This window comes from Psittacula echo (genome assembly GCF_963264785.1).
Source record: "Psittacula echo genome assembly, chromosome: 9".
Lineage (NCBI taxonomy): Eukaryota > Metazoa > Chordata > Aves > Psittaciformes > Psittacidae > Psittacula > Psittacula echo.
Window position 1 is genome coordinate 7,040,363 of NC_137745.1, and position 15,370 is coordinate 7,055,732.

General features: G+C 48.3%; 1 protein-coding gene across 1 annotated transcript in view; it reads right to left on the reverse strand.

The window, feature by feature from the left end:
- Positions 1 to 10,189, reverse strand: part of PRICKLE2 (prickle planar cell polarity protein 2) — a gene marked incomplete at both ends in the record, with an annotated part of 103,627 nt that extends 93,438 nt beyond the window's left edge. Inside the window, 2 exons of the mRNA XM_080625766.1 lie at positions 9,764 to 9,849; positions 10,148 to 10,189. Of these exons, the coding sequence (XP_080481892.1) occupies positions 9,764 to 9,849; positions 10,148 to 10,189 (128 nt within the window). The remainder of the gene's footprint in view (positions 1 to 9,763; positions 9,850 to 10,147) is intronic.
- Between the last annotated feature and the right edge of the window lie 5,181 nt (positions 10,190 to 15,370).

A 15,370-nucleotide genomic window follows, 5' to 3' on the forward strand; every position in this document is an offset into this window, starting at 1 on the left:
CTGCTCCGCAAAGCTGTGGGCATCTCCATATTGCCCTGGGAGAGGGGCCCTGGGGCCAGAGCACCCATAGGTGCAGTCTCCAGTGATGTCTAAGCCCCTGGGTGCTTCCACACAGCCACCCTGTTCTGTTGGTGGATGAGCTGGTTGCCAAACAGCACAGCCACACCAGCACAACTGGCTCCACATCCCTTCCAGTGACTCACTGCAAAACCTCTCCATTTCCAGCATTTGTATTCACTTCACAGCTTGGATTTCCTAGAGGAGGCAATACCCAGGAAAACAAGCCTCCTCTTATGCCCTCCTGTAAATGTGCCCACATGAAGCTGACCAAAAATATCCCAGTCTATTTTTCTAAATGAAATCTTTTACCAGCACTTTTTCCTCAACAAAATGCTGGGGTTTTTTTATAACTTTTCATCTTGCTTTTCTCAGGGATTCTTGTCCTAGATTCCCCATCTTGGTTGAAGGCCAAGCATCATGAGCTGAGCCAGACGGAATATAAAAGCATCTTTCTAAGACACTATAGAAAGGAAGAAGAATTGGACCCTGGGAGCCAATTCACTTTCATGCCTTGGGTATTTAAGGATCAAACACGCATTTGTGAGCTGACACTAGGTAAAAAGGTAGTTTTGAGACTTTAAGGCGTCTAAAGAAGCCTCTGAAAGCATCCTTTTACCAACTAGAGTGCAAGAGAAACCCAGGAGCTGTGATGCATGCTGGAGCATGGCTGCTGAGCCCCTGGGGACAGCCTGTGATGGGGACAGCCGGGCTCACACACCACTCCTGGTGTCACCACGGCACGGAGCACTCGTCACCACTGCTCACTGGCAAAGCAAACAGCTAAAGAAGAGGAAACAGGAACCACCTGAGACACGCTAGGGAGGTTTCCTATGGTTACTGCTGCCATGGAAATACTTTTTTGTTAGCTTGATCTAAATAATATCTGGCTCCTTGGCTGCAAGAGGCTTCCTGCATGCTTGGGTTGGGTCCTTAGACCTGCACCCTGCTATCAGGGTGCGACCGCATCAAGCACAGGCCGCCTGTAAGAATCTCAAACTCAAACTGGGGGTTTCCTCCCAGCTCTCCCAGCCCATGGCTTGGCTTCAAGGAGAAGAGGAGGAGGAAAGAAAGTGGAAAGAAGCAGGGAGGAAATAGACATCTTTTACTAATTGCTCACAGATGTGGCCAAACAGCTCCCATTTCAACTGCCAGCAGCTCCTGCTCTTCCCGACGGGCTTTGGAGCAAGAGAAACCCCTCATACGGAGACGGAGTCTCCTCCATCCATCCACCACAGGCCCTGCACAGGGATTTCAGTAATTATATTTATATACTCCCCTTATCAGACAGAGCAGCCATTATGTCTGTTATCACCACGGCAGCAGCATCTGCACGACGGCAATTGATAGGGGATGGAATATTTGTTGCGATGGCTGAGTACAAAGTGCCTCCTTCCGCGGTAAGAATAATAATTGTAATACTTAGCTCTCCAAGCTCTAGCATCAGGGCCCTGTGGGGAGCAAAGAGCCACAGGCAGGAAGAAATGGCCTCTCCAGCAGCAGAGAGGAGCACCCCGAGGTTTTATATTCACCTCTTGGCCCCAGCACTGGTGAACCTCAGAAAGGCTTTGCACCAACGCCTGTGAGCTCACAACAGCCCACCAGAAGTCTCTTCACAGCCATGCTCAGGAGGCTTGCCCTGAAATTAGTTTTCCTCCCATCAGACAATTCTGCTAATGTTACAAATTCTTCAGACATTAGATAGTGACCACAGAGACGCTGCGTGCACAGGGAAGAGTCCCCAGCCCGGCTTGGCTGGGAGATTATTCATCGGGGGGAGGAGGGGGGGGGGGAAAAGGCAAATATCCAAACGAGCATCATGAATTGCAAAACCATCTGTCAAAGGTCTCCGCTGATACTATCGGCCAAACTTAAGCTTGGTGATAGACTTACAACCCAGACAATGAAAACGCAATTGATTATTTGAAGAGTGACTCACTGGTGTAATAAGGATGGATTACTGGGCAGGGTGGGGAACAAGTGGGAAGAATGTCTTTGGAAAATAAAAGGCTGCAGACTGACTTTCTAAAGACAAACAGAATGGGAACAAAACCAGAGAAACACTCTTGAAAGCACTGAAGAGACCTCTACAGTGGAGAGCAACAAAGAGGAGAGCACTTGGGGGTCCTCCAGTTGAGGACTGGGGATACCACCCTTTATCCACCCAGTTTGGCTTTCTTTCCAAATTGGTGGCCAGGAGCTTTTTCTTTCATGCCATACAGTGCTCGTGACAAAGGCCTGTTGCAAACCCTCTATTAAAGGAGTAGGAGTTTTCCCTCCTCATTGAACATGTACTGCATGCCCTGATGGGTGGGATGCATCCTGCAGAGAGAGCAGACTGTGCACTTCTGTGGAGCCAGCAAGAGGGACCAAGAGGGATGAGGCTTGTGGCAGGACAGCAAAACTCAATAAGCAGATGGGGATGCTAAAGGCAAGGAAGACAGCTCAGCCTGGTGTGCCACAGTACCAATGAGATCCTTCATCTCCAAACTCCTCCAGCCTCCTCTCATCAGAGGCTTCAAAAACTGATTACTCTGGGCTCAGGACGATGCATAAGAAGCTCAGGACTTTACACATCCAGCAGCACTGAGCTGTTAAATCAATTCACCACATCCTACTAAATCACACGCTATGCAGCACCCAAATCCATAACCACAGCCTTCAGCACCAATAGGTACCACTGCAAGCCAATCCATCCTGCTTCCGAGCTTTGCAGGTCTGTCATGATGAATTCCATCCCAAAAGTTTCTGTGAAGAACCTGTGCTTTGCCAGTGTCCAGCAGCAGAGGTCCATGGCTGAGGCACAGGGAAAGCACTTACCAGCTGCCATTCTCCTTTCAGGATGGCAAACCCCACTTGCTCACACCAGGTGACATTTTAGTCTTTGCTTACCAAGAAACAGCTGTAGTCACTGTCTCAAAAATTTAGTGCAAAAACACCCCACAAACTTTTAAAAAGATTCATTTAGTTGTAAAATGGTAAATTTTTGGTATTTGTCTGCTCTTCCCCCTCCCTCATCAGTGTCATTCACATCACTCAAACAGAATAAACCCCCAAAACCCACCACAGCTTATTAGTGGTTTTTCACCCCATTCACAAAACTAGAATTGCACAGAGCTGCTTTAAAACAGACAGAAAACCTACCCGCACTGCTCTTTCTCTAGGGGAAAGTCTGCTTTTCCAGCTTCTGCCAGCAATGGAGCAGGGCAGAGCCCAGCAGCAGAGCAACACCGCTTAAAGCAGCTGCAGACTAGGGCTCTGTGTTCAGCTGAAATTTAATCAAGAAGTGTCTCAAACTCCTTTGAGTTCTTGCAATACAATCCCGAGTGGCTTGTAAAGGACTTCAAACAGGCTCTGCGGGCTTGCCCGGAAACAAGTACATACCTCACCTGCTCTTTCGTACATAGCATACAAAAATTAAAGAATTCATTTTAGGCTTTTCGCCAGAGACAGCACTGCCTCCAATATTGTAATGCTCTGTTAATGTGCATATCATGTCTCCCAGCCAACACAAACAGGATACCTTATCAGTCTCGGCTGTTCTAAGTGCTGTTTCAGCAGCAGGGCATGCAAACGTGGAAAGGACAGGCCAAAAAATGGGTTGGGAGTTCCTTAAATTCAACTGTGTGCTCGACATTTATTAAAACATAAATTGTCCCTGGGCAGGACAAAGCTCCCATCCCGACGGGTTGGCTGCCCCTTGGCAGAGATGCTGTGGGAATGCTGACAGCAGCATAGGCCATCACTAGTTTCCCTGCTTCGTCCTTACTGCCACAGGGGTTGGAAATGCAAAGAAAAAGTAGACCCTGATTTTTCAAACACTTATACAAGTGCTTAATCATGCAGGAGTGAGTAAACAGGTCAGCTGAAGCCACTGATGCCAAGCAAAGTCCATGCCCTGCATCCTCCTGAGCTGAGATTCAGCAGCCACCGATACCAAACTCCCCCAGGCACTGAGGCTGAAGGACACTGACTTTGTCAATGAGTAACCTGAGGGAATGACTTCTCCTTTCTGAGCTGCTTATGACAAACAAAACCCAAACCCAAGCTAACAACACCGACGCTTTTGTGAAAGGCTTGAAAAATCAGCAGATGAGACCACCTTTATTTTTTGCATCCCCTACAGAGGGTGAAAGCATCCTTCGATACAGGCAACTCCTTGCCACCCCTGGGGACAGGCACAGGTCCCCTGGGGACAGCAGCCTGCTGTCCTCAGGGATTCACCTCTGGAGCAGACCACACCAGCTGAATTTTACCTATTTCAGCAGTTTCCCCACTGCAAAATGAAGAACTAGCTAAAACCCACTAGGCCCAACACAGTTCCCTGCAAAAGCGATGCAACCATGAATCCATTCAAGGTAAAGTATCGCTATTCTCACATCACCAAAGCCTTTCAAATAAACAATGCAGGGTAGTGTGGAATATCTGAATCTTAAAGGAGACAGAGGCACAAAGCAAGTTATTCATGAAAGGCAAAAACTAGGAGCGTGCGTGTGAAAGATACATAACCTACAAAAAATGCTGAAAACATATGGAAGCAATAATCTGTACTCTTTTTTTCTTTTTTTGAAAGTAGAAACAAATGCGTCAGAATTCAGTGTTATTTGTTCACGTGCTGTGTTACAAATATCATTGTTTCTGCTCTCTGGTTAAGGCACTGTGCATCAAACCAGAGACTCAAATGTGCCTGGGATGTGCACTGAGCCTCCTGGAATCTCCCTGTGCTGGCGGGGCCAGCGTCAGGTAATGCAGATCCAGGCTGCAAACACAGAGTTTCTCATTGCTCCCCACACGAGCAGATATATCCAGAGCAATGGGCACAGGACAAACATGCAAAGAAAACAAACATCCACTGCCTGACAACGCTTGCTTGACTGTAGGTAACTCCCTGCCTACAGTCAACAAGGCAGAGAAAGAAGCAAAGCAACCTACCCACCATCACCCAGCAACCCCAAACATCTCTGTCTGGAATTTACCAAGTCACCATCTCATGACACACATCTCTTTTCTCGTTCATCAGATGCGCCTTGCCCATAGTTTTTTGTCGTGAATCACAAGCCTTTGGGTGACCCAGGGTGGTTTTGGGAACCCAGGTGGTCTCTCCTAAAAAGCTTGTCCTTGCTAATGGTCCAAGATCCAACAACGCTGAACGAGATCAAACTTCTGCGGCACTGGCCACAGTACATTACAGTGGGATGCTGAGTTATGGAAACACATAAATGCTCAAAACAATTGTAGGCACCAAAACTTCACTTGTTAATATGTCGACAGTCACATAAATTTGCCTTGGAAGGTAAGGGCCAGGCACTAAGTGCCGTATAAACACACATCACTGATATTAGGACCATGATGTGTGACAGCAACGCATGAAAAGAAGCAGATCCCTTCCCACCAAAACATGATTTCAAGGGACAGATTACGTGGCATACGTGAGAAAAAAAAGAGAGACTCCAAGAAGAGATGTAAAACATCTCACACTGAAACTAAAACCCCAGTAAACCAGTCTTTATGTCATGTTTATTACTGTTATTTAAATGCTTCTGCAAACCAGAAGAATAACTATGGCAACAAAGACTTTTCCAAAGGTTTTCAGACACTATTTTTAAAGTTATCTTATCTGCTACAGCATCTGAATGCCTTCCCTCTGAAATCAGCCGCATGCCACTGCCTCTGCAGGCTTCGCAAACCAGGTGGTACATCCTCCTTCCTCAAACCAGAGCGCAAATACCATCTTGAGATCTAGGTCTCCTCCATCTACAGCTTTAGCTGGTGCTTTTGGACAGAGAACAGGGAACAGGAAGGTCTGTTGAATTGCAAGAGTATCATTCTTTTTTGCATGGCTTTCTCAAGGAGAAAACAAGCCATGCCTCTGTGTTAAACACATGCCAATCTCCCGACACGAAGGATCCGCTATTTTAAATACAGGACTAAGGCTGTAATTTTTCTTCGCCCAGAGTAAATCCGAAATTAGTTCTTCACAGTAGGCTTAACAGCAGCAAAAGCCACTCACTCCCTTCCTGGAGCTGCCAACCATTTGTCACCTTTAAGGTTTGCATATTCACACTAATTGCACTAGGAGAAGGTTATAAATTCCCTCCCTCCTCCCGGACCACCTCCCTCGAAGGCTTTTCTCTGCAAGACATTATGCAAAAGACACTCTTAATGGCTATTCATTCACCGAACTCCAGTGACAGCTTTATTTAATGCCAAAGCTTGTTAACAAGCTGAATGGCGCACAGTTTAATGTAATGCAGATCTGATTAGAAAACAGCAACTGGGCTCCTAAGGAGCTGAAAGATTTTTATTGATTTTGATTTCACTTTTTTCACACAAAAGCCACCTTTCAAGTATTGATCTGTTATTAATGAGGCTTTGGTTATGTACACCCAGATTCCATCCTTCATACCGCAGCCCACACAGATGAACTTTGCAGTCCTTACGTACTTCACTAGCAACCTACCGTAAAATAAAGGGATGAGATTAGAGGAAGGAGTCACTTTGCTGTTCAGGCCATGAGAAACTGGGGGTTATACCGGTTATAGTTCAATAGCTGCGTCCTCACAGACTACACACCCAAGGATGGTGGAACTCAATCTTCATTCTTTTCACTCATTTTCACACATTCACAAGCCATTACCTTCTCCTCTTTGAGGCTAAATGATTTCAAACTGAAAACTGAACTTCTGCCTTACTACAAGAGGCAGGGGGTCTGTGGCACACAGGAGGTATGAGAGCTCCAGCTTAACTGTGTCTGTAACATGGGGTGTTTCCAATTCCTTGCTTCCACCAAAATAGTATTAAATATGCCAACACTTTTACAGGATAAATCACTCAAATTTGAGATTATAATTTCAGAGCATAATTAAGAAGATTCAAAAAACAAACTCTAAAACCAGGGACATTTTTTAGTCAGTTAGCAATACGCTTTCATTATCTTTTTGCACATCACCTACACCACAGAGAGCAGTTTTATTCTGAAAAGAAAACAGTTCTGCAGAACACAATTCATTTTTGAGTGGTTTCCCTGGCTCAGGAAGCATCTATGTGCTTCCAGGAATGATCAATTCAACCAGTGCTTAAAGTCAGCTCTCAAATCTGAGAAAAGTGGCTTTTAAGGGAATGTACGGGCACAGAAACCTTTGGTGTCTAACGAAGCCATTTGCCTGCTTGACAGAGTAGCTGCACAGCTCACACCTAAAATCACAGGTAACTAGAAAATGCACAGTTCTGCAGAATTATGTACATGACAGTGCTGTATCAGCAATGGTTTCAGTGCCTGAGAGCTTATAAATCCTTTTTCTTCTCCCTAAAGCATATCACCAGTTCCCATCTTTGAAGCAGAAAGGTCCCATTTACATTTATCAGCAAAACTCTGCTATTAAAGGATTATAAAAAGGCTTACAGATCCCTAATGGTTAATTGATCAGGGTTTGTGTCCTTAATCTGTAGATCTCCTCATAAACCCTTGTTTTCTTCCAAGCCCATTCTGCATGTTAAGGTGGTGGTGAGCATCCCCAGCAAGAGCTGGTTACACCACAGAGGGCACAGCCTCTCGAGCACGTTTTCAACCTTCAAAGCTACTATTAATAATTGCCCTTCTTATATGTCCCTGGCTTTAATAGACCAGTAGTTAGTAAAAAATGAATGTGCTTCCTCTCAATTGTGTTCTGGCAAATAGGTTGTCTTTATTTAATTGCCTAATTATTCTTCTATCAAGGCAATTAAATGTGTGTGTGCAGGAGACCTCCCAGCCTGTCCAGCCCCCAGTGTAAGGTAACATGGTGTAAGGTCTAACTTGGCTCAGTGGGGTGCAAACCTGGAGCACACAAGCTGCAATGCCTCTGGTTGCTGACTCCCACTGGTACCCAGTGGGCTCCCATCCTTCTCCTGCTCCAGGGGAAGTAGCCCTTCCTTCCTCACAGAAGGCTGCTGGTAAATTCCATGCAGTTTTATCCAAAATCAAGGAGGGTTTCTGAGGGTCAGGGGTCCCTCACAGAAGGGTAGCCAGGAGACAGCTATGAGTGGTCCTGACAGGCTGGAGCCTCCTGCTCCACCTCCTCCTGCACTTAGGGCTTTGCAGTGTGCCAGTGCAGAGAGCACAACCTGGAATGAGCCACGACACCACTCTCACCTGAAGCACCCCAAGTAGCTGGGAGCCTCTTCTGCTGAGCCACTTGGCCTTTGATGGGATGCAACCAAAATTCACTTAATTCATCAAAAGCCACAGGACAGTTGCACCCTCTGACACAGCGAAACACAAACCACAGCACCTCGTAAGCAGAGGAGAAAGTTTTGGCGACCACGGATTTTCTTACCCTATATTTGAAAGTTCTCCTTGACACTTTTAAGCATTACAAAGCTGCTCTGCAACAACTCCAGGTAACCTGGGACAGTTCAGGAAACCATTTATAAGCCCTGGAAAGAAGACAACTCAGGGGTGACCTTATAAATCTATTAACACACTTGTGGCAGACTCGCCCTTGGCAGGGTGTTAGGACACCACAGCTCCCACAGCCCAGGATGAAGGGGACACATTTACACCTTCATCTTCTGAAGGTCTGTACTGAGACACAACGAACCTGGATGTGCCACCAGCACCTGCACAGCCGGGGACCACAGTGAAGCCTCACATGCCACCGCGCATCCCTTGGGGCAGACCTCAGCCTACAGACCCTGTCCTACCACCCCTCAGAGTAAATGCATCAGGACATGATGATTTGCAAGGCTGAAGCTTAAGATACAACTGAAAGGGAATAAATCAATCCCCATCCTCGCCTTGAACCCACGCTTTAATCTGCTAGGATGCAGCTCTGAGAGTAGGGCAGAAGCCTGGAGGAGTACCAAGCGTGGCAGATGCAGGAGAAAAGGGTAAACCCTATAAAATCAGGTTAAAGGGTCACCAAGGGCTCCATGGCCTACTAAGTCTGTGCACAGCTCCCAGAGCCCACAGCCCAGATTTAACATCGCCCTGTCCCAGATCGCCCACAAGGAGGAACTCATTTCTAGGCAGCACAACTCATGGAGGAGAGAAGGGGCAGATCTAGTATGAGGTCAGGGCTCGCTGTGCCTCATAGGCACTGGCACTGTTGGGCTTGTAAAGAGACACAACAGACAAGAATATTTGATCATCCTACACATCCCTCATCCATTTAAACAGCTGCATCTCTTCTTGGCATCACAGAGGTGATAAATCTCACCATGGGGGGAGACAAGAGTTCCACGCAGTGATCTGGAGCAAACCATAAAGAACCCTTGCAGCCCAAATCCCCCCTTCCCACCTCACCCTGCACAGGATGTCCCCACCAGGTGATGGTGGTTTTGGCCCCCAGCATAACCAGGGGCAGCAGGATGAGCCCCTGACCGCAGCGGGGAGCAGACGGGCTGCAAGGTGGTAATTAGCAAACCAGTTACCCCAGTTCCGGTCCGGATCCTGCTGTGCCCCGCACCAGCGGCAGGCACGGGCAGACCTGCGTGCTGCATGGCAGGGCTGGCAAACCCACTCATCCAGAGCACCGGCCAGCGTGGGGAACATGTTTAAGATTAACACGAGTGCTCCTCAAAGAGCCACTTTCACACCTCGGATGCGCACAGAGTTGGGAGCGAGCCACAAATCCCTGCGAAGGGAGAGGCGGAGCGAGATCCATCGGGATCCCGCTGCCCTCTGGGGAACGGGGAGAGGGGACACGGGAGTCTCTTCGGACCTTACCTCCACTTGTGCAGGGCGAAGCCGGGACACTGGTCCCCGCAGGTGTTGCAGGGCTGGCCCCGCTCCGGCTCCCCCGACGCCGTCAGCTGCAATAGATCGAGAAAGTCAGCCCCGGCCCCTCCGCTGCGGGACGGGGGGTGCCTGCGGGACAGGAGACACGCACTCGGGAGAAAGGAGGGACCGATGGGGAAAACGGGTGAGAGAAGAGGCAGGGGAGGGAGCGAGGGGGACGCACCCAGAGGAAGGGGGCACTGGAGGGCTGCGAGGAAGGGGATCCACACGCACCGCACCGGGGGCGCAGCCCGAGCGGGCGGCGGGACAGATCCACAGGTTGGAGCGGGGCAGGGAGGGGGATGCAGGGAGAACCCCACTTCTGGTACTCACCGACCGGCTGGAGAGCCGCTTGCGGGAGCCGCGGCCGAACATGGCACCGCCACGCTCCGCGGAGCCGAGCGCAGCCCAGCCCAACTGCACGGCAGCGGCCGCCCCGTCCCGTCCCTCCGCCCGCAGCGCTCCCGCCCCTTCACCCCGCCCCTCGGCGCGGCAGGCACCGCCCCGGGAGGGCTCGGCCGCGCCCCCACCCCGTGCCGACGGTTCCCGAGTCCCGCCGGAGCTGTCATCGTTCCGCTCCAGAGTTAACGACTCTCCCTTGTCCCGCCGCGCTCCGGAGCGCAGCGCTCGGACAGCTCGTTACGCTCCGGAGCACGGGTGTTAATCAAACAGGGATGAAGGGCACGGATGGGTTCTGCAGCGCTGAAGTTACTGCTCTGAGCACGTCAGAGGGGCTTCTTTTGCTATGGGCAAAGGCAGGGAGCAAACAGCCCGGGTTCCTGCTGGGCTTCTGTTCCTTTCCTCATGGAGAGCAGTTCTAGTCCACAAACATGGTTAGGATGCTGGAGAAACACTGTCATGTGAAATGTGTTTGCAGCCTGGGATGTTGGACCTGGGCACAAAGCACTTGTAAGAGCCCCAGAGCTCCTTCCTGAGCTACATGTGGGGCTAGGAGCTGTGGGGCATGTGGAGCCATTGAGCAACCATGACACCACACATCAGCATCCTCTTGTTAGGTCTACAGTGTGCTGCAAAGGGATGCCCACAGCCAACAACCAGCCCGTACCCCTGGGGATTTGCAATCAAACAGCACATCTGGCACAAGGCAGAGCAGAAAGAAACAGGGAGAGAAGGGGGAGCAGAAAACATGCTTCACACAGCACGGGGGGCCTCAGGAACTTCCCAACGGGGATGGAGCAGCTTTGCCATTAGCATTTCACAGCTTCACCCCCTGGTTGTAGTTGTTCACAGACCCTGCTTCTCCCTCCCCTCCTTCCCTGCCTCTTTGTTCCTTTGCCTTGCTACCTCACAGCTGGTTAAATACATAATGCTTTGATTTTTCTCCCCCCCCATCAGTTTCCATTTTTGTCAATTTTTCACTTTTGTCTTCCTCTCTTGGAGTCAGAAATGAGGCTGGGAGCTGTGTGGTTTGAAGAGTCTCAAGCAAAAGTTTCAGGGAGATTTTCAGCCTTTCCTCCCATAAATGTTGGGGGGAAAAGGGAAAAACCAGGGAATTTTATCATGGAGAAAATGTTCTTTTTCCCAGGCTTTCTTCATGTCATTTGGAAAATATTGACATCCCTCCTGGCTCTGTTTTTCTGTCATTGCTATTTTTACTCTTCCAAAACCCTCCAGCTTCCCTCCATTGCTTCCATCTGCTAATTTTCCTCATCATTTTCCTTCTCGGTTTCTCTCCCAGTTCTCAGCTCATACAGTGGTGCATGAATATGCTATAAGCTCTCGAGGGAGGAGGGGATCTCTTAAATATACACACACTTTATCACATAGTGGGGAACTGGTTGCAGATTTGACCTCATATTAAAATATCCCTACCTATAAGCTGTATCTAATGTCAAATCCAGTAGGATGAGGGCGATGAGTTACTGTTAACTCCACTGAAGGTCAATGGGATTTCAGGGAACAAGCATCATGCAAGAGAGAGCGTGAAAACCTGCAGCATTTTAGATGTCTTGTATGAGATTCAGAATATTTAAAACTCCAATTAAAACTGCCAAAATAAAAGCACTATTGGATACAGAACTCATAACAAGATTCAACGTGCTGTGGGAAATGCTTTAAAGGTGACCCGCAAATCCTTTTTAATTGCTTTGCTGTTGCAAGAGATGCTGTGTGCCCTCAATAACAGGGCTGGTAAGGACATCTGCTATAAGTTTAAAACAGCAAAAGTAAGTCAGAGTTGGAGGGTAAATTCCTTGGAGGTGTGGCTGCACTGAATCACTGCTCCAGTCTTCTGATGAAGAGGCAGGTCCTAAATTGCTTCTTAAAACAAGGCAGGTTGGTCCAAGCTCTTCATGGAACTTCCCTGCTACCCTGCATGGCTTGTATCTTCCAGCATTATTTCAGCAGATACCGCAGACGCTGGTGGGTGACTCCTCAATATGCAGGCAAGAGGCAGGGAAGGCTCTGAGCATCACAGCTTGCACCAGTGTGTTAGTGGGAAGTGTTCCTGCCCGTGGCAGGGAGTTGGAACTGGATGAGCTTTACGGTCCCTTCCAACCCAAACCATTCTATGATTCTGCTAAAGAATAGGGGAGATAAGGGCTCAGGCTGGGAGTGCAGAAGATGCAGATAAGGGGAGTGCTCCCATCCTGGTATGCCTGGGAGGGGTCTGGGGAAATCATGCACCACCCAGAGCCATAAAATATGTATATACCAAAGACTCCAATGGAATCAGGTCCTTAGTGACTTCCAGGTTTCTAAATGTCTCATGGAAACAGCAGTTTCCCTCTGGCCCAAGATATCCAGAACAAATGAAGGGCTAGTCAGGAGGTCTCAGTCCACATTTTAGGGATGCTCAGATGCTGCATTTACATAAGGAAACAGCCAAGCCAGCACATCATCTCTGGGATGTATTTGGGAAAAAGAGGGGAAACGTTATCTCACTGGCCTGAACACTCTTCTTCTCTTTCCTCCCCCAGAAAAGCTGCCAAGAGTAAAGATCTCTCAGGAAATAAACTCCCACTCCCTTGTTGTCACCATGTTCAAAGGGGATGATGCACACATTCTGGCATGTTCCCCTGGGCAGGGGACAGCAACACAGCTTCAGCCCTACTTGTGCCACCACAAAAAGTCCTTTCGAAAGTGGTTCATGTAGGTTTGCTTTTAGGAACATGTAGATCTTGCTCTTAAAAGAGACAGACTCAGCTTGGAGGTAGGGGGTGTCAGATACTGCTGTCAAATACGCTCAGAAACAGACACACATGGATAATATATGCCAGACACTTTGTCTGACAAATTATTGTTTCTGCTGTCACTTAAATTGTTCTGTACATCAACTTCCCCTCCCATTTCTCTTTCAACCAAACCTGCCTAGATATGACACTTTCCCCAGCCCTTCCCATGACTAAACCCGCCTAAAACCCAGTTTGCTCCATTCGCGCACTGTGAGATGCGCCCCCTTCGTTTTTGAAGTTATGGATGAGTGAGAGGAGGGAAATGACAGAGATGCTCTTCTTTTCCTGCTTGCCATTGTAGCTGGTACTGCAGAAATAATTATGATTAAAAGCAAGGAGCTCAAAGAAAGGTAAAATGCAGCTCCTGTGTTAGTGTTCCATCATGGTCAGCTGTGCAGGGGCTGACATCGTCTCAGCCTTCCTGGTCAGATAAATACATTTCTTCAAGCAAATTCAGCCTCTGGCAGCAGAAGGTGGAAAGAACAAACCCATGTTGCTGCAGAGCTGTTCTGCTTGCCTGGTCTCAGGGTTTGTTCCCAGTCTCACAGCTCTGACGAGTCTCATTTGTAGTGTTGCCTCATTGCTGTACGTGGAAGAAAGGAGATGCTATTAGGACACTGCTCTCCCAGTGACCTCCATCGCCTCTGGGACATCGTCTTGAGCAATAGGAGCACTAAGCCACTTGTGTCCAAGCCCAGTGAGCAGTTCTTACCACCCAGGAAGAGGAGCTGCATGTCCACAGTGGTAGCTGCAACCAGGGGTTGGGAAATACAAGGACAACTCATCCCACCAAAGGCTATGGAGTCTGTCTGCAGCTCTGGCCCAGCACTTCTGGAAGGGAGTTAGCTGGCAGACACAACACTTTCATGTATGGAGCCAGGAAAATTTGCTAGTCTTTCCAGGAAAGTGCCCTCAGCTCTTCTATCCTGCAATCTGTGCTTCATGTTAAGAAATCACCTCCAAAATACCTGCGGAATGCTCTTACCATCAGCTCTGATACCCCTGTGCCTCCTATAGCCTAGCCCTGACTGTCAACACTGGGGCAGCAATACCATCAACAGAAAACCCTGGAGTAAGGCAGAAAACAGCTCCTATTTTGTCTGCTGGACCCATACACTGCTCCCCTCCTCGATGTCAAGGTGGATTTGGCTGTTCCTCATGTTTCCTCCTGCTAGCAGCCTGTGCAGTTGAATTACAACTCAACACGAAGCCTGTTGCCATCCAGTACACTGAAGGTAATAAATGTCTGACTGTTATTAGGCAGTTACTGTCTGAAGCCCTTCAACAGCAAAAGGAGAGCTTAAAGATGCCTCTACGTGCCACAGCTGACGAAGGGGCGTGCTAGGGACCAGGCATCTATTTTACTTCATAGCTCTTCCACCAAGCCTCCTTCTTCCTGAATAAACGTGCCCCCATGAGGGTCTTTTAGGAGGGAAACAATTCAGTGTTTCTGCTCATTCCATCTTTGAGATTTGTAGTTACTGCAGGCAGAAAAGGCTGTGCCTAAACCCCTGTCTGAGGTAGGGATATGAAATTTCAATCTGTGCTGTGCATAACAGGAACCCAGGCCGGCATGAATCATGCTATGTTACTTTGGTTTTAAATGTTTCTTGCACTGCGTAGGCTTTTCTAGGGCATATTCCATCAGGCACATACCGGTCAAATTCCCTTTGAACGTTTATTACACTGTTAGCTTGCAGTACACACACTTCAGATGTCAGAAACGGTAACAAAGTGGGCTTAGCGACTTAACAAAACCCTTCCATCATTTCTGCAGATCACCATACATTTTCCAAGTGCTCTTTATCACAGCCATTTGACTACTATTTTTTTGCTGTATTTGTCAGTTCTGAGGTATTTTGATTAAAGCCCTACTGAGTAATTTCACATTTTTTCCTTCATCAATACACTGATTTGTAAATATCCCAGGAAATTCTTTTTTGTCCTCCCACCCAGGAATGCAAATTGCCATTATGTACTCCCCAAGGTATCTCCCAACAACCCTTCTCCTTTTAACCTTAGGATTTTATTGTGTTAGTTGCTAGGTAACTGAGTAAGATTTACAGCCAGCTACTGTTAATTTTGAAGGTGGGCTTTAATTTCCTTGTAAATAGCATTTGGGAGTTGGAGTCCACACCAATATAAACTTGCAGCCCAGTCCCACTCTGTGCACTTGTTATGGAATGTGGAGCCAAGGGGACACATAAAGCTTATCCTTCCAAAAAAGGGCTCTGCCTCTCACAAACTGGGTACTGAAGGGACCCCCAGTGAAGTGTTGGTGGTGGGGCATGGGCTATGCCATGTACAAAGGGCATCCCGTCTGTTGCCCTGCTCCCGTCCCTCCCACTTTTCCAGCCCCTTC